The sequence below is a fragment of the Eschrichtius robustus genome, chromosome 3 (assembly GCF_028021215.1).
Source record: "Eschrichtius robustus isolate mEscRob2 chromosome 3, mEscRob2.pri, whole genome shotgun sequence".
NCBI classification, from domain to species: Eukaryota; Metazoa; Chordata; class Mammalia; order Artiodactyla; family Eschrichtiidae; genus Eschrichtius; species Eschrichtius robustus.
The window spans coordinates 159,598,587-159,619,589 of NC_090826.1; the positions used below are offsets into that span (position 1 = coordinate 159,598,587).

The window sequence follows — 21,003 nt, forward strand, 5'->3', positions numbered from 1 at the left end:
TGCATCCCCAGTAGCTAGCACAATGTCTGGCGTATAGTTATGCTTTATAAAAGTTCAATGGATTGTTCTGCATGCAAATTGCTAGCACAGAAAAGTGCCCAGTCATACAGTGGTGTTGCCTGAAGCCCTGCATGCAGGAAAGGCAAACTCATATCCAGAATATGTGTTGGTTACAGTCAGGTTGAATTGCAGCTCCTTCCAGCAATAAAATGAGGCCGGTGTTGTCTGTTGTCACTGAGTGGCTCGTTGTCTCCTTAGGACTCTGTTATATCAGGGTGTCAGCATTGGTTTCTTCTGATGGGTGATTGGACATTTGCCAACACTGCAGTGGTAGCTAGACCTGGTGAGTTGGAGTTCATGCTGCTAGGCCCATGCATAGCCCAAGAAGCACCAGTTTAACGTCACTATATGCATCAAACGTTGGGTATGAGTTCCTTTAAGGAACGAACGCAGTGCCAAGTTGTTCTTTCCTCTAGCTTCTTTAAAAATCTTCTTTCCTCTAGCTTCTTTAAAAATCTATCTCTAGGGACTTCCCTGGTGGTCCAGTGGGTAAGACTCCATGCTCCCAATGCAGGGGGCCCAGGTTCGATCCCTGGTCGGGGAACTAGATCCCACATGCATGCCGCAACTAAGAGTCCACACGCAGCAACTGAGACCTGGCACAGCCAAAATAAATAAGTAAATAAATAAATAATTTTTAAAAAATCTATCTCTAATGTAGAACAAGTCTCTTTATGTCTGTGCAAAAGTTTTCCATATATGTACTGGTAGAACAACACTGTGTTCCATGAACCTTGATGGTAGCTGATAGACTCTCCAGGTGACATGACTCACATACAACTCACTACAAGAATTAGACATTGTGGCTAAGTCCCAATACCTTAAATAAAACTTACATGAAATCGCCTTTGAGGCAGATTTTAACAAACATTGCCATTAAGAGTACGAGAAATGCTTCAGTGTATGCTGCTGGAAAGGGCTTTTTCTTACATTCACAGAAGTCTGAATGGAACACAGTATCCAAATAGCTAATAGAATCACTCGTTTCTCAGGATAGATTCAGAATTAACTACAAGTATTAAACTTTGGGCATCATTTTCTGGAGAATAAGAACATGGCGCCAGTATCTCTTTCATTCAGCTTCACAGAACATCTGTATTGCCTATATAGAAACTTGTCTCTAATTCAGATGCAAAGGTTTCAGTAATATGCACTTCTAGAAGAATGTTCTGAATGCATTGTCAAAGGAGCTTTTAAAAACAATCGCACTACAGAACTAACCAGTTCTCTAGAAGCATGAACCATAAGGTAAAGAAAACCATCACAAAACCATCTTTCAAGTAGGTTTTTGTAAATGTTGGTTAAAAATAGTATGGCAAACGCTTCCCCTAAGGCCTTCCCTTAAGTTCCCTAAGAGAAGTCTGAAGTGGGCACAGCTCCAGACAGCTACAAAAAGCACCAGTTTATTTGGACTATTTAAAAATGCATTATATGAATCAATATTCAGAATGAGTTCCTTTAAGGAAAGAACACTGTTCCAAGTTGTTCTTTCCTCCAGCTTCTTAAAACTAATCTACTATATCTAATATGGAACAAGTCTACATGTCTCTGCAATGGTTTCCCACATATTCCCATAAGACAGAGAGTTTAGTGCAACTTGACATTAAACTAAACGGTAGTATTGCAGGGCTTTCAAACAATTCAGGGCCTGCTGCAGATATAAGGTGTAAGACTCATACAGGAGAGCAACATTACATATAAAATTGCTTTCTACCAAACCGATACTTTTCCTATATGGAGAAAAAGTAACTGCATGCAATCTGGAAAGTTTCACTCCAGATATCCTTAGAAATCAAATACTGGAGCTTAAAAGTTCCTGTAGTATATGATAGTATCACAGGTCTGTTCAGCCAGTCACTTCATGCATTTGACATCAAGTGTGTCTTCCATCCAATTACATCATGCGCTTCATGCATTTGACATCAAGTGTGTCTTCCACCCAGTGAAAAAACACTGTGTGTAGAATTATTTGGCTTAGAAAATAAAAACATATATATATTCCCTAAAAGAGACACATGTGTACTCAGGCCCTCTGAAAGACTTTTCTGTCCATTCGCCTGGAGCCCAGTGAGCTAAGGTCAAATTCAAAACAGCGTTTAGAAAGTGTAAAGAGACAACTTTATGAAACGAATCACTGCGTGAAACACACAACCGGGAATAATTTCCCTTCCCTGAAAGAACACTCTCAGGAAAATATTTTGCTCTAGCTTTGTAGAAAGGTCTTCTGCTTAGTGTAGGAATCTCTTCACACTATGCGGGATGAAAGGTTTTTTTTTGCCATTCTCAGGTGGAACCCATACAGAGCAGACTTTCAAAGTAGCTCAGAGACAGAAGGAAGACTCCTCTGTTAAATAAGGCACTACCTGCATGAGTCATTGGGAGTAAGTTCAATATCTTGAAAGAATGCTGTGTGTAATATTTCTTTCATAGAGCTTGTAAAAGCTAACACATTTACAATATGGGACACATCTTTCTATGCTGTTTGAAAGGCTTTCAAGCAAAGTCACCTCAAGAACACAAGGCTAGCACAGCTTTGCATTAAATGGGGAGGAGTAGTATTGCAAGTATCAATAACAACTCAGAACCTGATGCGGACTTTGCCTAATAAGTTCTCAATAGAGAAAGAACACTGTGTAGTCAATTTCTTTCACCTAGCTTGTAAAAATCACATACAGTCAGTATAAGGAAATAAGATTTCCATGCCTCATAAAAAGCTTTTGATCCATTTTGCCTTTGGACACATATCTAAGGCAGATTTACCTTAACCTGTGAAAACACTAGCAATGAGGGATTTCAAAAAATGCAAGACCAACAGCCAACTGTGAGTATAAGTTCTATATAGAAAAATAACACTGTATATCAAATTTTACTCATCAACCTTCGAAGAACAAACACATAAAATGTATGGGAAATGAGATTTTTTCCATGTGGTAAGATTGACTTTCTCTGCAGTTTGCCCTTACAACCCATAGATTAGTACAGCTTTCAAGGAACTTGAAGAAACAATGGTATTGCAGGTCTTTCTAACAAGTCAGGGCCTTGTGAAGATTTGGGATATATGTTCCTGTAGGGAAGCAACACTGTATAAAAATACTTTCCTCTAACTTGTAAAATTCCATACAATTCTTATACTGGGAACAAGTACCTTAATACATTCTGAAGAGTGTTCCCTCTAGATGGTCTTAGAACTATGAGCTTAATAAAACTTTAGTAATCGTGGATGAGAAAGTATTACAGGTTCTTTCAAAAAGTTACTCTATGTTTTGGATATAGAGTGTGCCTTCTAGGCAAATAATTCTTCTTTCATTGTCTGTAGAATTTCTTTAGCCTAGAAAGTAACAAAAATATAATTCCCCTAAGGAGATACATGTGTAACCAGACCCCATGAACCGTCTTCTCTTTCCATTCCCCTGGAGCACAGTCAGCTAAGATGAAACTCAAAGTAGCCTTTAGATTCCCTAAAAAAACAACTCTGTGAAAAAATCACTAGGGGAATCACACACTGGGTCAAAATTCCCGTCTTGAAAAAACAGACTCAGAAAAAGTCTTTCCAGGAGCGCTCTTCCAAAGTCTTCCAGTTTCAGTTGGAACCCATATTAAGCAGACTTCAAGGTAGCCCAGAGAACACAGGAAGATTTCTCTGTTAAATAAGGTACTAACTACATGAGCCACTGCAGTTACCCTCACTATCCAGAAGGAAAGCTGCAAAAACCACTTCTTTTATGGCGCTTGTAAAAAATTCATACATTAATAAAATGAAACACAGGACCTTTTACTCTGTCTGAAATTCCTTCAGGCCAGGTCACATCTAGAACACACAGGGAAGTGCACCTTCCATACACTAGGATGCAGTAGCACTGCAGGACTCACAAACACTTCAGGACCTGCTATAACCTTTGGCTAGAAATCTCCATAGAGAAAGGACACTGCACATCAACCTCCTTTCAAGGAAGTTGACAAATCACATCCACTATAGTAATGGAAAGAACCCTTTCATGTCTCACTCCCCTTTGCCCTTGGCGAACACTTCTAAGGCAGCTTTCCTCTAACCTACGAAAACACTAGTGCTGCACATATTTCACACAATGCAGAAAGAGCCACAAGCCTTGGATGAAAGTTCTACATAGAGAAAGAAAACCATGCATTAAACTTCCCTACCTACCTTCAAGTAAACACACACATATACTGTATGGGAAATGAGTTTTCTGTCTGGTCAGAAAGGTTGTTCTCCAGTTCACCCTGACAACCCACGGAGCATAGCACACATTTCAAGGGCTGAGGGGAATCAGTAGTACTGCAGGTCATTCTCACAAATCAGGGCCTGCTAAAGATTTGGTCTGAGTGCCCATAGGGATGCAACACTATATATAGTACTTCTTCCATGTAGCTCGTGAAAAATGATGACTGTACCTATAAGAACAACAGGTCGCTGCATGATTTCTGGAGACCTTTCTCTCTAGATGTCCTTAGAACTATTAGCCAAGAGGAGCTCTAAAGTGTCCGTGGATGAGAAAGTATAAAGGTCCTTTCAACAAGTCACTCCATGGTTTGGACATAGAGTGTTTTTCCATGCAATTAATGTTCTTTCCTGTGTGCAGCATTTCTTCAGCTGAGAAACTAACAAAAACAGACTTTCCCTAAAGGAGACACATGTAGTCAGACCCTATGAACATCTTCTCTTTCCATTCCCCTGGAGCACAGTGAGCTAAGATGAAACTCAAAGTAGCCTTTAGATTCCCTAAAAAAACAACTCTGTGAAGAAATCACTAGGGGAATCACACAATGGGTCAAACATCCCTTCCTTGAAAGAACACACAAAGAAAAATGACTTTTCTGAGCGCTCTTCCAAGGACTTCTAGTTACCATAGGAATCACTTTGTATGATGTGGGTCGAAAGGCATTCTTGCCTTTTTCAGTTGGAACCCATGTTGAGCAGACTTCAAGGTAGCCCAGAGAGAGCACAGGAAGATTTCTTTGTTAAATAAGGTACTAACTGCATGAGCCACTGCAGTTACCCCCATTATCCAGAAGGAACATTGCAAAAACCAGTTCTTTCATTGCACTTGTAAAGAACTGACACTTATCCAAAATGAAACACAGGACCTTCTAGGCTGTCTGAAACTCCTTTAGGCCAGGTTGCCTTTAGAACACAGAGGGAAGCACACCTTCCATACACTGGGAGGTTGTAGTACTGCAGGACTCACAAACACTTCAGATGTGCTCTAGCCTTTGGCTAGAACTCTCCATAGAGAATGGACACTGCACATCAACCTTCTTTCAAGGAACTTGACAAAATCACATCCACTGTGGGAATGGAAACAAGCCTTTCCTGTCTTATGAAAGGCTCTCACTCCCCTTTGCCCTTGGCACACACTTCTAAGTCTGCTGTTCTGTAACCTATGAAAACACTAGTGTTGCACATCTTTCACACAATGCAGAAAGAGCCTCAAGCCTTGGATGAAAGTTCTACATAGAGATGGGGGCTGGAGTCAAGATGACAGAGTAGGAGCTTGTGGAGTTCAAGTTTCCTCAAAACTATGGCACTTACCAGGCACTGCTGGGGGACCTGGGACACTTAAGGTGATGGGAGGAAGCCCTATGCAACAAGGTAGGATGTGGGGGCGAAGGATGGTGGGAGGAAAAGTGGAAGCAGGACGGGACCATCACCCCTGAGGCACAGCTTAGGGAAGGGATGGGTTCCCATGCTCAGAGGGGCTCACTCAAGGGGAGGGGTTCAGCAGGGATGGGGAGAGACCTTTGGGTGATTGGGGGATCGGAAGGGAATGCAGCTAGTGTCTCTCTCACCTACTCAGGCCCTGGCAAGCCTACTGGGGTAGTCAGCCTGAACCTCTGCCCTCCAGGGCCCCCTCCTTCTGCACGGGTCCTGAACATAAGCTCTGCCCCTTGCCCCCACCCATCCCTCACTCCCCGCCACCAAGGCCTTTTCTTTTTTTTGGTTCTTTTTTTTTTTTTTTTGCTGTTGTGTTTCTGTTTTGCTTTGTTGTTCTTGTTTCATTTTTATTTTTTCTAAAATATTTTTATTTTTCTAATTTTATATGTATTTTTTATTGTTCTACTCTTTTTTGTTTGCTGCTTTTTTTTTTTTTACTGTGCCGTGTGGCTTGTTGCATCTCGGTTCCCAGGCCAGGGGTCAGGCCTGAGCTAATGTGGTGGAACCGGCAATTCCAAGCTGCTGGACCAACAGAGAACCTCAGACCTCAGGGAATATTAATCACTCTGAGCTCTCCTGGAGGTCCTCATCTCGGCACCAAGACCCAGCTCCACCCAACTGCCTGCAAACTCCAGTGATTGATGCCTCAGGCCAAACACCAGCAAGACAAGAACACAGCCTCACTCATCAAAAAAAATGAGATGACAAAAAATACGTAATAGATAAAGAGGAAAGGTAAAAACCTACAAGATCAAATAAATGAAGAGGAAATAGGCAACCTATCTGAAAAAGAATTTGGAGTAATGTTAGTAAAGATGATCCAAAATATCAGAAATAGAATGGAGGCATGGATCAAGAAAATACAAGAAATGTTTACCAAGGACCTAGGAGTACTAAAGAACAAACAAATAGTGATGAACAACACAATAACTGAAATGAAAAATACACTAGAAAGAATCAAAAGAAGAATAACTGAAGCAGAAGAATGAATATGTGAGCTGGAAGACAGATGGTGGAAATAACTACCAAGGAACGGAATAAAGAAAAAAAGAATGAAAAGAAATGAGGACAGTGTCAGAGACCTCTGGAACAACATGAAATGAACCAACATTTGCATTATACGGGTCCCAGAAGAAGACGAGAAAGATAAAGGGTCTGAGAAAATATTTGAAGAGATTATAGTTGAAAACTTCCCTAATATGGGAAAGGAAATAGTTAATCAAGTCCTGGAAGCACAGAGAGTCCCATACAGGATAAATCCAAGGAGAAACACGCCAAGACACATATTAATCAAACTATCAAAAATTAAATATAAAGAAAACATATTAAAAGCAGCAAGGGAAAAACAACAAATAACACACAAGGGAATCCCCATAAGGTTAACAGCTGATCTTTCAGCAGAAACTCTGCAAGCCAGAAGGGAGCGGCAGGATATACTTAAAGTCATGAAGGAGAAAAACCTACAACCAAGATTACTCTACCCAGCAAGGATCTCATTCAGATTGGATGGAGAAATTAAAACCTTTACAAACAAGCAAAAGCTGAGAGAGTTCAGCACCACCAAACCAGCTTTACAACAAATGCTAAAGGAACTTCTCTAGGCAAGAAACACAAGAGAAGGAAAACACCTACAATAACAAACCCAAAATATTTAAGAAAATGGAAATAGGAACATACCTATCGATAATTACCTTAAATGTAAATGGATTAAATGCTCCCACCAAAAGACACAGACTGGCTGAATGGATACAAGAACAAGACCCGTATATATGCCGTCTACAAGAGACCCACTTCAGACCTAGGGAAACATACAGACTGAAAGTGAGGGGATGGAAAAAGATATTCCATGCAAATGGAAATCAAAAGAAAGCTGGAGTAGCAATTCTCCTATCAGACAAAATAGACTTTAAAATAAAGACTATTACAAGAGACAAAGAAGGACACTATATAATGATCAAGGGGTCGATTCAAGAAGAAGATATAACAATTGTAAATATTAATGCACCTAACATAGGAGCACCTCAATACATAAGACAAATACTAACAGCCATAAAAGGGGAAATCGACAGTAACACAATCACAGTAGGGGACTTTAACACCCCACTTTCACCAATGGACAGATCATCCAAAATGAAAATAAATAAGGAAACACAAGCTTTAAATGATACATTAAACAAGATGGACTTCATTGATATTTATAAGACATTCCACCCAAAAACAACAGAATACACATTTTTCTCAAGTGCTCATGGAACATTCTCCAGGATAGATCATATCTTGGGTCACAGATCAAGCCTTGGTAAACTTAAGAAAATTGAAATCGTACCAAGTATTTTTTCTGACCACAATGCTATGAGACTAGATATCATTTACAGGAAAAGATCTGTAAAAAATACAAACACATGGAGGCTACACAATACACTACTTAAAAACGAAGTGATCACTGAAGAAATCAAAGGGGAAATCAAAAAATACCTAGAAACAAATGACAATGGAGACACAACAACCCAAAACCTATGGGATGCAGCAAAAGCAGTTCTAAAAGGGAAGTTTATAGCAATACAAACCTACATCAAGAAATAGGAAACATCTCAAATAAACAACCTAACCTTTCACCTAAAGCAATTAGAGAAAGAAGAACAAAAAAACCCCAAAGCTAGCAGAAGGAAAGAAATCATAAAGATCAGATCAGAAATAAATGAAAAAGAAATGAAGGAATCAATAGCAAAGATCAGTAAAAGTAAAAGCTGGTTCTTTGAGGAGATAAACAAAATTGATAAACCATTAGCCAGACTCATCAAGAGAAAAAGGGAGAAGACTCAAATCAATAGAATTAGAAATGAAAAAGGAGAAGTAACCACTGACACTGCAGAAATACAAAGGATCATGAGAGATTACTACAAGCAACTCTATGCCAATAAAATGGACAACCTGGAAGAAATGGACAGATTCTTAGAAATGCACAACCTGCCGAGACTGAACCAGGAAGAAATAGAAAATATGAACAGACCAATCACAAGCACTGAAATTGAAACTGTGATTAAAAATCTTCCAACAAACAAAAGCCCAGGACCAGATGGCTTCACAGGCGAATTCTATCAAACATTTAGAGAAGAGCTAACACTTACCCTTCTCAAACTCTTCCAGAATATTGCAGAGGGAGGAAAACTCCCCAACTCATTCTACGAGGCCACCATCATCTCTGACACCAAAACCAGACAAAGATGTCACAAAGAAAGAAAGCTATAGGCCAATATCACTGTTGAACATAGATGCAAAAATCCTCAACAAAATACTAGCAAACAGAATCCAACAGCACATTAAAAGGATCATACACAATGATCAAGTGGGGTTTATTCCAGGAATGCAAGGATTCTTCAATATACGCAAATCAATCAATGTGATACACCATATTAACAAATTGAAGGAGAAAAACCATATGATCATCTCAATAGATGCAGAGAGAGCTTTCGACAAAATTCAACACCCATTTATGATAAAAGCCCTGCAGAAAGTAGGCATAGAGGGAACTTTCCTCAACATAATAAAGGCCATAAATGACAAACCCAGAGCCAACATCATCCTGAATGGTGAAAAACTGAAACCATTTCCACTAAGATCAGGAACAAGACAAGGTTGCCCACTCTCACCACTATTATTCAACATAGTTTTGGAAGTGTTAGCCACAGCAATCAGAGAAGAAAAAGAAATAAAAGGAATCCAAATCAGAAAAGAAGTAAAGCTGTCACTGTTTGCAGATGACATGATACTATACATAGAGAATCCTAAGGATGCTACCAGAAAACTACTAGAGCTAATCAATGAATTTGGTAAAGTAGCAGGATACAAAATTAATGCACAGAAATCTCTTGCATTCCTATACACTAATGATGAAAAATCTGAAAGAGAAATTAAGGAAACACTCCCATTTACCATTGCAACAAAAAGAATAAAATATCTAGGAATAAACCTACGTAAGGAGACAAAAGACCTGTATGCAGAAAATTATAAGACACTGATAAAAGAAATTAAAGATGATACAAATAGATGGAGAGATATACCATGTTCTTGGATTGGAAGAATCAACATTGTGAAAATGACTCTACTACCCAAAGCAATCTACAGATCCAATGCAATCCCTATCAAACTACCAAAGGCATTTTTCACAGAACTAGAACAAAAAATTTCACAATTTGTATGGAAACACAAAAGACCCCGAATAGCCAAAGCAATCTTGAGAATGAAAAATGGAGCTGGAGGAATCAGACTCCCTGACTTCAGACTATATTATAAAGCTACAGTAATCAAGACAGTTTGGTACTGGCACAAAAACAGAAACATAGATCAATGGAACAGGATAGGAAGCCCAGAGATAAACCCACGCACATATGGTCACCTTATCTTTGATAAAGGAGGCAAGCATATACAGTGGAGAAAAGACAGGCTCTTCAATAAGTGGTGCTGGGAAAACTGGACAGGTACATGTAAAAGTATGAAATTAGAACATTCCCTAACACCATACACAAAAATAAAATCAAAATGGATTAAAGACCTAAGCGTAAGGCCAGACACTATCAAACTCTTAGAGGAAAGCATAGGCAGAACACTCTATGACATAAATCACAGCAAGATCCTTTTTGACTCACCTCCTAGAGAAATGGAAATAAAAAGAAAAATAAACAAATGGGACCTAATGAACCTTAAAAGCTTTTTCACAGTAAAGGAAACCATAAACAAGACGAAAAGACAACCCTCAGAATGGGAGAAATATTTGCAAATGAAGCAACTGACAAAGGATCAATCTCCAAAATTTACAAGCAGCTCATGCCCCTCAATATCAAAAAAACAAAAAACCCAATACAAAAATGGGCAGAAGACCTAAATAGACATTTCTCCAAAGAAGATATACAGATTGCCAACAGACACATGAAAGAATGCTCAACATCATTAATCATTAGAGAAATGCAAATCAAAACAACAATGAGATATCATCTCACACTGGTCAGAATGGCCATCATCAAAAAATCTACAAACAATAAATGCTGGAGAGGGTGTGGAGGAAAGGGAACACTCTTGCACTGTTGGTGGGAATGTAAATTGATACAGCCACTATGGAGAACAGTATGGACGTTCCTTAAAAAACTAAAAATAGAACTAACATATGACCCAGCAATCCCACTACTGAGCAGATACCCTGAGCAAACCATAATTCAAAAAGAGTCAAGTACCAAAATGTTCATCGCAGCTCTATTTACAATAGCCACCACGTGGAAGCAACTGAAGTGTCCATCAACAGATGAATGGATAAAGAAGATGTGGCACATATATACAATGGAATATTACTCAGTCATAAAAAGGAACAAAACGGAGCTATTTGTAGTGAGGTGGATGGACCTAGAGTCAGTTATACAGTGTGAAGTAAGTCAGAAAGAGAAAAACAAATACTGTATGCAAACACACATATATATATATGGAATGTAAAAAATAATAATAAAAAAAAGGTTCCAAAGAACCTAAGGGCAGGAGAGGAGTAAAGATGCAGACGTAGAGAATGGACTTGAGGACACTGTGTGAAAAAAAATACTGGTGGGAGTGTTACAATAGGTGGGAGAAAATGATGATATGGAAAATGATGAGAGCAAATCTTGGAGTGATGTTCTTGAGATGGAGAGAGGGGATGAGATCTAATTCACAAGTGAAGGGATTGATTTTAGATAAGAATGTAGGTGATCTACCAGTAGGAAAGGAGGGAATGAAGATTTTTTTTTAAAACATCTTTATTGGAGTATAATTGCTTTACAATGTTGTGTTAGTTTCTGCTGTATAACAAAGTGAATCAGCTATACGTATACATATACTATCATATCTCCTCCCTCTTTTGTCTCTCTCCCACCCTCTCTATCCCACCCCTCTAGGTGGTCACAAAGCACCAAGCTGATCTCCCTTTGCTACGCGGCTGCTTCCCACTAGCTGTCGATTTTACATTTGGTAGTGTATATATGTCCATGCCACTCTCTCACTTCGTCCCAGCTTATCCTTCCCCCTCACAGTGTCCTCAAGTCCATTCTCTACATCTGCATCTTTACTCCTCTCCTGCCCTTAGGTTCTTTGGAACCTTTTTTATTATTATTATTTTTTACATTCCATATATATATATATATATGTGTTTGCATACAGTATTTGTTTTTCTCTTTCTGACTTACTTCATGCTGTATAACAGACTCTAGGTCCATCCACCTCACTACAAATAACTGAATGTTTTTCTTCTTATGGCTAAGTAATAATCCATTGTATATATGTGCCACATCTTCTTTATCCATTCATCTGTTGATGGACACTTAAGTTGCTTCCATGTCCTGGCTATTGTAAATAGTGCTGCAAGGAATATTGGGGTGCATGTGTCTTTTGGAATTATGGTTTTCTCAGGGTATATGCCCAGTAGTGGGATTGCTGGGTTGTATAGTATTTCTACGTTTAGTTTCTTAAGGAACCTCCATACTGTTCTCTATAGTGGCTGCATCAATTTACATTCCCACCAACAGTGCAAGAGGCTTCCCTTTTCTCCACACCCTCTCCAGCATTTATTTTGGTAGATTTTTAAATGATGGCCATTCTGACCAGTGTGAGGTGATACCTCATTGTAGTTTTGACTTGCATTGCTCTAATGATTAGTGATGTTCAGCATCTTTTCATGTGTTTGTTGGCAATCTGTATATCTTCTTTGGAGAAATGTCTATTTATGTTTTCTGCCCATTTTTGGATTGGGTTGTTTGTTTTTTTGATATTGAGCTGCATGAGCTGCTTGTATATTTTAGAGATTAATCCTTTGTCAGTTGCTTCATTTGCAAATATATTCTCCCATTCTAAGATTTGCCTTTTCCTGTTGTTTTTGGTTTCCTTAGCTGTGCAAAAGATTTTAAGTTTCATTTGGTCCCATTTGTTTATTTTTGTTTTTATTTCCATTTCTCTAGAACGTGGCTCAAAAAGGATCTTGCTGTGATTTATGCATAGAGTGTTCTTCCTATGTTTTCTGCTAAGAGTTTTATAGTGTCTTGACTTACATTTAGGTCGTTAATCCATTTTGAGTTTACTTTTGTGTATGGTGTCAGGGAGTGTTCTAATTTCATTCTTTTACATGTAGCTGTCCAATTTTCCCAGCACCACTTATTGAAGAGCCTGTCTTTTCTCCACTGTATATGCTTGCCTCCTTTATCAAAGGTAAGGTGACCATATGTGCGTGGGTTTATCTCTGGGCTTTCTATCCTGTTCCATTGATCTATGTTTCTGTTTTTGTGCCAGTACCAAACTGTCTTGATTACTGTAGCTTTGTAGTATAGTCTGAAATCAGGGAGTCTGATTCCTCCAGCTCCGTTTTTCTTTCTCAAAGTTGCTTTGGCTTTTGGGGTATTTTGTTTTTCCATACAAATTGTGAAATTTTTTTTTCTAGTTCTGTGAAAAATGCCAGTGGTAGTTTGATAGGGATTGCAATGAATCTGTAGATTGCTTTTGTAGTACAGTCATTTTCACAACATTGATTCTTCCAATCCAAGAACATGGTATATCTCTCCATCTATTTGTATCATCTTTAATTTCTTTCATCAGTGTCTTATAGTTTTCTTAGTACAGGTCTTTTACCTTCTTAGTTAGGCTTATTCCTAGGTATTTTATTCTTCTTTTGTAATGGTAAATGGAAGTGTTTCCTTAATTTCTCTTTCAGATTTTTCATCATTCGTGTATAGGAATGCAAGAGATTTCTGTGCATTAATTTTGTGTCCTGCTACTTTACCAAATTCATTTATTAGCTCTAGCAGTTTTCTGGTAGCATCTTTAGGATTCTCTGTGTATAATATCATGTCATCTACAAACAGTGACAGTTTTACTTCTTTTCCAGTTTGGATTCCTTTCATTTCTTTTCATCTCTGATTGCTGTGTCTAAAACTTCCAAAACTATGTTGAATAATAGTGCTGAGAGTGGGCAAACTTGTGTTGTTCCTGATCTTAGTGGAAATGGTTTCAGTTTTTCACCATTGAGGACGATGTTGGCTGTGGGTTTGTCATACATGGCCTTTATTATGTTGAGGTATCTTCCCTCTATGCCTACTTTGTGGAGGGTTTTTATCATAAATGGGTGTTGAATCTTGTCAAAAGATTTTTCTGCATCTATTGAGATTATCATACGTTTTTTAGCTTCAATTTGTTAAAAAGGTGTATCACACTGACAGATTTGTGTATATTGAAGAATCCTTGCATCCCTGGGATAACCCCACTTGATCATGGTTTATGATCCTTTTAATGTGCTGTTGGATTCTGTTTGCCAGTATTTTGTTGAGAATTTTTTCCTTTATGTTCATCAGTGATATTGGCCTGTAGTTTTCTTTCTTTGTTTGGAAGTGTTCCTCCCTCTGCTATATTTTGGAAGAGTTTGAGAAGGATAGGTGGTAGCTCTTCTCTAAATGTTTGATAGAATTCGCCTGTGAAGCCATCTGGTCCTGGGCTTTTGTTTGTTGGAAGATTTTTAATCACAGTCTCAATCACAGTGCTTGTGATTGGTCTGTTTATATTTTCTATTTCTTCCTGGTTCAGTCTCAGGTGCTTCAGGTGTATGGTTAGGTTGTTTATTTGAGATTTTTCATGTTTCTTGAGGTAGGATTGTATTGCTATAAACTTCCCTCTTAGAACTGCTTTTGCTGCATCCCATAGATTTTGGGTCATTGTGTCCTCTGTTTCAAGGTATTTTTTGATTTCCTCTTTGATTTCTTCAGTGATCTCTTGGTGATTTAGTTATGTATTGTTTCACCTCCATTTGTCTGTATTTTTTACAATTTTTTTCCTGTAATTGGTATCTAGTGTCATGACATTGTTTATTTTAAAGTCTAATTTGTCTGATATGAGAATTGCTACTCCAGCTTTCTTTTAATATCCATTTGCATGGAATATTTTTTTCCATCCCCTCACTTTCATTCTGTATGTGTCCCTAGGTCTAAAGTGGGTCTCTTGTATACAACATATATATCGGTCTCGTTTTGTATCCATTCACCCAGTCTGTGTCTTTCGGTTGGAGCATTTAATCCATTTACATTTAAGGTAATTATAGATATGTACGTTCCTCTTTCTATTTTCTTAATTGTTTTGGGTTTGTTTTTGTGGGTCTTTTTCTTTTCTTGTGTTTCCCATGTAGATACGTTTCTTTAGCATTTGTTGTAAAGCTGGTTTGGTGGTGCTGAATTCTCTTAGATTTTGCTTGTCTGTAAAGCTTTTAATTTCTCTATCGAATCTGAATGAGGTCCTTGCTGGGTAGAGTAATCTTGGTTGTAGGTTTTTCCCTTTCATCACTTTAAATATGTCCTGCCACTGCGTTTTGGCTTACAGAGTTTCTTGCTGAAAGATCAGCTGTTCACCTTATGGGGATTCCCTTGTATGTTATTTGTTGCTTTTCCCTTGTTGCTTTTAATATTTTTTTCTTTGTATTTAATTTTTGATAGTTTGATAAATATGTGTCTTGGCATGTTTTTCCTTGGATTTATCCTATATGGGATAAATCTCTGTGCTTCCTGGACTTGATTGTCTATTTCTTTTCCCATATTAGGGAAGTTTTCAACTATAATCTCTTCAAATATTTTCTCAGACGCTTTCTTTTTCTCTTCTTCTCCTGAGACCCCTATAATTCGAATGTTGGTGCATTTAATGTTGTCCCAGAGGTCTCTGAGGCTGTTCTCAATTCTTTTCATTCTTTTTTTTTTTTATTCTGCTCTGTGGTAGTTATTTCCACTATTTTGTCTTCCAGGTCACTTATCCATTATTCTACCTCAGTTATTCTGCTATTGATTCCTTGTAGAGACTTTTAAATTTCATTTATTGTGGTGTTCATCATTGTTTGTTTACTCTTTAGTTCTTCTAGGCCCTTGTTAAATGTTTCTTGTTTTTTCTCCCATGTATTTTCTAAGAGGTCTCTGCTGGTCCAATTTCCTGAACTCAGCTCTCCCACCTCAGAGTCTCAGTCCTGACACCCCGCCAGAGCACCAAGACCCTGTCAGCCACACAGCTCAGAAGAAAAGGGAGAAAAAAAAAGAAAGAATAATAAAATAAATAAGTTATTAAAATAAAAATAAAAAAGTATTATTAAAATAAAAAAATTTAAAAGTAATAAAATAAAGTGAAAAGAGCAACCAAACCAATAAAGAAATCCACCAGTGATAACAAGCACTAAAAACTATACTAATATAAACATAAAAATCAGAAACTAGCCAGTCACATACAGCAAACCCCAATTTTGTGATGATTTGTTGTCTATTCAGGTATTCCACAGATGTATGGTACATCAAGTTGATTGTCAAGATTTAATCTGCTGCTCCTGAAGCTGCATGGAGAAATTTCCCTTTCTCTTCTTTGTTCGCACAGCTCCTGGGGTTCAGCTTTGGATTTGGACCCACCTCTGCATGTAGGTCACCCTCTGTTGTCTTTTTTTCATCCAGACAGGAGGGGGCTAAAGGAACTGCTGATTAGGGGGCTCTGGCTCATTCAGGCTGCAGGGAGGGAGGGGTACGGAATGCAGGGCTAACCTGTGGTGACAGAGGCTGGTGTGACTTTGCAACAGCCTGAGGTGTGCCGTGTGTTCTCCTGGGGAAGTTGTCTGGATCACAGGACCCTGGCATTGGTGGGCTGCACAGTGTCCCAGGAGGGGAGGTGTGGATAATGACCTGTGCTTTCACACAGGATTCTTGGTAGCTGCAGCAGCAGCCTTAACATTTCATGCCTGTCTCTGCTGTCTGTGCTGATAGCTGTGGCTCATGCCTGTCTCTGAAGATTGTTTAGGCAATGCTCTGAATCTCCTCCCCTCACGCACCCTGAAACAATGGTCTCTTGACTCTTAGGCAGTTCCAGACTTTTTCCCGGACACCCTCCTGGCTAGCTGTGGTGCACTTGTCCCCTTCAGGCTGTGTTCATGCAGCCAACCCCAGTCCTCTCCCTGGGATCTGAACTCAGAAATCTGAGCCTCAGCTCCCAGCTCCCACCCGTCCTGGAGGGTGAGCAGACAGGCCTCTCAGGCTGGTGAGTGCTGGTCGGCACTGCTCCTCTGTGTGGGAATGTCTCTGCTTTTCCCTCTGCACTTCTTTTGCCGCCCTCTCCTCCATGGCTCTGAAGCTTCTCCCGCCCACCCCCTATCTCCACCAGTGAAGGGGCTTCCTAGTGTGTGGAAACATTTCCTCCTTCACAGCTCCCTCCCAGAGGTGCAGGTCCCATCCCTATTCTTTTGTCTCTGTTTTTTCTTTTTTCTTTTGCCCTACTCAGGTACGTGGGGAGTTTCTTGCCTTTTGGGAAGTCTGAGGTCTTCTGCTAGCGTTCAGTAGTTGTTCTGTAGGAGTTGTTCCACATGTAGATGTATTTCTGATGTATTTGTGGGGAGGAAGGTGATCTCCACGTCTTACTCCTCCACCTTCTTGAAGGTCCTCTAGGAATACAGAATTTAAGGGCACAGTGCAAGTGGGCAGGTAGATAGATTTAGTGGTGAGAGCAAGTAGAAATTTTCTTTTGGTTGTTTCTATTTTTCTCAGTGATGTAGAAAGCAATTTTCTGTCATCAAACTCTTCTAAGTGTAGTCCATAGAATAGTAACACCATGACATGTGGGAGCTTATTGAAAATGTAGACTCTTAGGCTTTACCTTAGATCTCCTGAGTTAGAATCTTTATTTTAATAAGAAACTTTAGGTGATTCTTATACATATTAAAGTTTGAGGAACACTGGTCTAGAATGGTGCCCCTCAAAACATAGTTCACACATCACTGCCAGTCTGCTAATAATATTTGCCACTGGCCTGCAACAAGATTTGTAAGGAAAATGAGAGTACTCCTTCAGACTCTTTTGTAGGAATTTGACATTGCTGTGACATTGAATCATGTGATCACAGTACTCATCTTGAACAGAATGTAGAACACTTTGGGTATTATGGAACTCAAGAGGTAAATCACATGATGCAAACTATGTCCTAGGTATAGGGCAGTTAAGACCATGTTACAAAGTGTGATATTTCAAATTAATTTGCCAGTTTTAAAGTTCCTTAAATGGAGAATCCATTTTCTTTTCATTGAAAGATAATTTAAATTGAATGATAACTTATAGAGTGAATTGTTCAAACTAATGATGGATTGAAGATAATTTTTAAAATAAACTATTAGGATGCAAGCATCTACGGCACAAGGCACTGAGGTATCTCCCTCTTATGACCTGTGATTTTCTGTCCCCCCACTCCATGCTCCACCAAACCCTCTTTCTTACTCCTTAGAGAAAAGAGAGGAGCTCTGTTTGTTGTACAAGTGCATCTATATGAGACTGGAAAGGGATGCTTTAGTCTTTGCATCAGGTGGTGATGTGTATATATGTACTGAAGTGAGTCTAACATTGATTCACTAAATGGGAATACATAGTGAAGAATTTGGCCTTGGTCAAAGAGAGGTCTGGCCTTTGCCCTTGGCTTTTGGGAGGTAATCTAAGTCATACCTGATAGGAGTGTCTTGTTTAGGCTGGCCACTCTGACAGTCTTAGGGTGGAAGCTGGCTATGCCAGAATGACCAAAACATGTGATTTAGGGTGAGGGATTTGGCGTCATGTGGTATCAGTCTACCTAGAAGCTAAATTGCACCATCTGGAAAATCAATGTCAGTCAATCCTGCCTACATAATAAAGCTCCAATAAAAATCTCTGTATGCTCTGGAATTCCAGGTGAGCTTTGCTGGTTGGCAATACTCCATACATATTGTCACACATCAAAGCTGGGAGGGTAACATGTTCTGAGGACAATGGAAGCTTCATGTTTGGAACACTCCCAGACTCTGCCCCACATATCTCTTCCTTTGGCTGATTTTAGTTCATATCTTTTCCATGTAATAAATCATAACTGTGAGTATAATAGCTTTCAAAGAGTTTGGAGAGTCCTTCTAGCTAATTACTGAAACTGAAGTAGTTTTGGAATGCCCCTGACCTTGCAGTTGGTGTCAGGAGTGAGGGGAGTCTGTAAGGACTCTTTCCCCTAGTTTGTACTTGGACACTGTCTTAGTTTGCTCAGACTGCCATAAAAAATACCATAGACTGGGTGGCTTAAACAACAGAAATTAATTTTCTCATAGTTCTGGAGGCTGGAAAATCCAAGATCAAAGTGCTGGCCAGTTTGATTCCTGGTGAGAACTTTCTTCTTGGTTTGTAGACAGCTACCTTCTCTCTGTGTGCTCACATGATGGAGACAGAGATATCTTTGACGTCTCTCCCTCTTTTATAAAGATACCAGTTTTATTGGATCAGAGTCTCACCCTTATGACCTCATTTTATCGTGTTAATCGCCTCCTTAAAGGCCCTATCTCCAAAACAGTCACATGGAGGCATTAGGAATTCAACATACTTTGTATTTTTGGGGGGCATAATTCAGTCCATAGCAGACTCTAACTCCTGGCAGTGGGTTTAGAAGTCTTGGACAGACTTGGCAGTCCCAGGATATGCCCTTAACCTCAAAGTTTGACTGACTCTGGGTTGGAAGGATAATGTAGCAAGGGGTTATTTTCAAAGCGCATGTGAAACATTAAGTGAAATAAGCCAGACACAAAGGGGCAAATGTTGTATGATGCATATGAGATACCTAGAATAGACAGTCAAATTCACAAAGAGAGTAGAATAGAAATACCAGGGGCGGACCGTGGGAGGCTGGCCCGGCCGAGCCCAGCCGCGCGGGGACCGGCCCCAGTGCCCGCTTCCCCAGTGTGTCACGGCTGCGTGGCCCGGCAGAGCCCAGAGACCATCCAGCCCCGGCTGGGCGCCGTCCAGATGTCAGTGGCGGGGCTGGAGATGCAGTTCCACAAAGCCAGCCAGCTGTTTAGTGAAAAAATAAGTGGCGTTGAAGGAACGAAACTAGATGATGAATTTCTTGACATGGAAAGGAAAATAGACGTTACCAATAAAGCTGTTGCAGAAATTCTTTCAAAAGCCACAGAATATCTTCAGCCGAATCCAGCATACAGAGCTAAGCTAGAATTGCTGAACACTGTGTCGAAGATCTGAGGACAGGTGAAAACCACTGGGTACCCACAGACGGAAGGCTTGCTGGGCGACTGCATGCTGAAATACGGGAACGAGCTCGGGGAAGGCTCCACTTTTGGCAATGCATTGATAGAAGTTGGTGAATCCATGAAGCTAATGGCTGAGGTGAAAGACTCTCTTGATATTAATGTAAAGCGAACTTTTACAGATCCACTTCAGTTACTACAAGACAAAGATTTAAAAGAGATTGGGCACCACCTGAAAAAGCTGGAAGGCCGCTGCCTGGATTACGATTATAAAAAGAAACGAGTAGGTAAGATACCAGATGAAGAAGTCAGACAAGCAGTAGAAAAATTTGAAGAGTCAAAGGAGTGGGCTGAAGGAAGCATGTTTAATTTTTTAGAAAATGATGTAGAACAAGTCAGCCAGTTGGCCGTGTTTATAGAGACAGCTTTAGACTATCACAAACAGTCCACAGAGATTCTGCAGGAGCTACAGAGCAAGCTACAGACGCGAATATCGGCTGCATCCAACGTCCCCAAACGAGAATACAAGCCACGGCCCATAAAAAGGAGTCCTAGTGAGCTCAATGGGGTATCCACCACCTCTTCAGCAAAGACAACAGGTTCTCACGTTCCCATGGACCAGCCCTGCTCTCGTGGTCTCTATGAGTTTGAGCCAGAAAACCAAGGAGAACTAGGATTTAAAGAAGGGGATATCATTACATTAACCAGTCAGATAGATGAAAACTGGTATGAAGGAGTGCTCCATGGAGAATCTGGATTCTTCCCCATTAATTACGTGGAAGTGATTGTGTCTTTACCTCAGTAAATGTGTAACTCAAACTTTGGACGTACTTTCATAATGGAAATGAATTCACACCAGTGTTCTCTCAGTGTGGAGTTCTGTGGCATTCTTGCTCTTTGACCAGCTTAATGACTTTTGTATGTGTGTTCTCTTTATAATGTATTTTGTATCCATTTAATTCGTATAAATGATTTTCTTGTCTTAGCTACATGAAAATACCATTTTCTATTTTTGCTGACTGTCCTAAAAGTCATTGGTTAAATAAATGTATGTGCTTCTTGTTGCTAAAAATAAATGGCACCCACTGCAGTTTTGTTAGTGAATTGCCCATATTCCTCAAGCTGTGATGGAATGCGACACTTGAAACTAAGAACTGCTAAATATTTTGTTTCCTGACATTACTGATGGCATCCAGTCTTTTCCCTTCATGGTGTTTTAGCT

At 39.5% G+C, this 21,003-nt stretch overlaps 1 protein-coding gene across 1 annotated transcript; it reads left to right on the forward strand.

Annotated features, from left to right (window-relative positions):
- The first annotated feature begins 19,542 nt into the window (after window positions 1-19,542).
- Window positions 19,543-20,586, forward strand: LOC137761571 (endophilin-A3-like). The gene is made up of 2 exons (XM_068538501.1): window positions 19,543-19,727; window positions 19,872-20,586. Exons 1-2 carry the CDS (start codon window positions 19,543-19,545, stop codon window positions 20,584-20,586), a joined length of 900 nt encoding a protein of 299 aa, XP_068394602.1.
- Window positions 20,587-21,003: the final 417 nt, after the last annotated feature.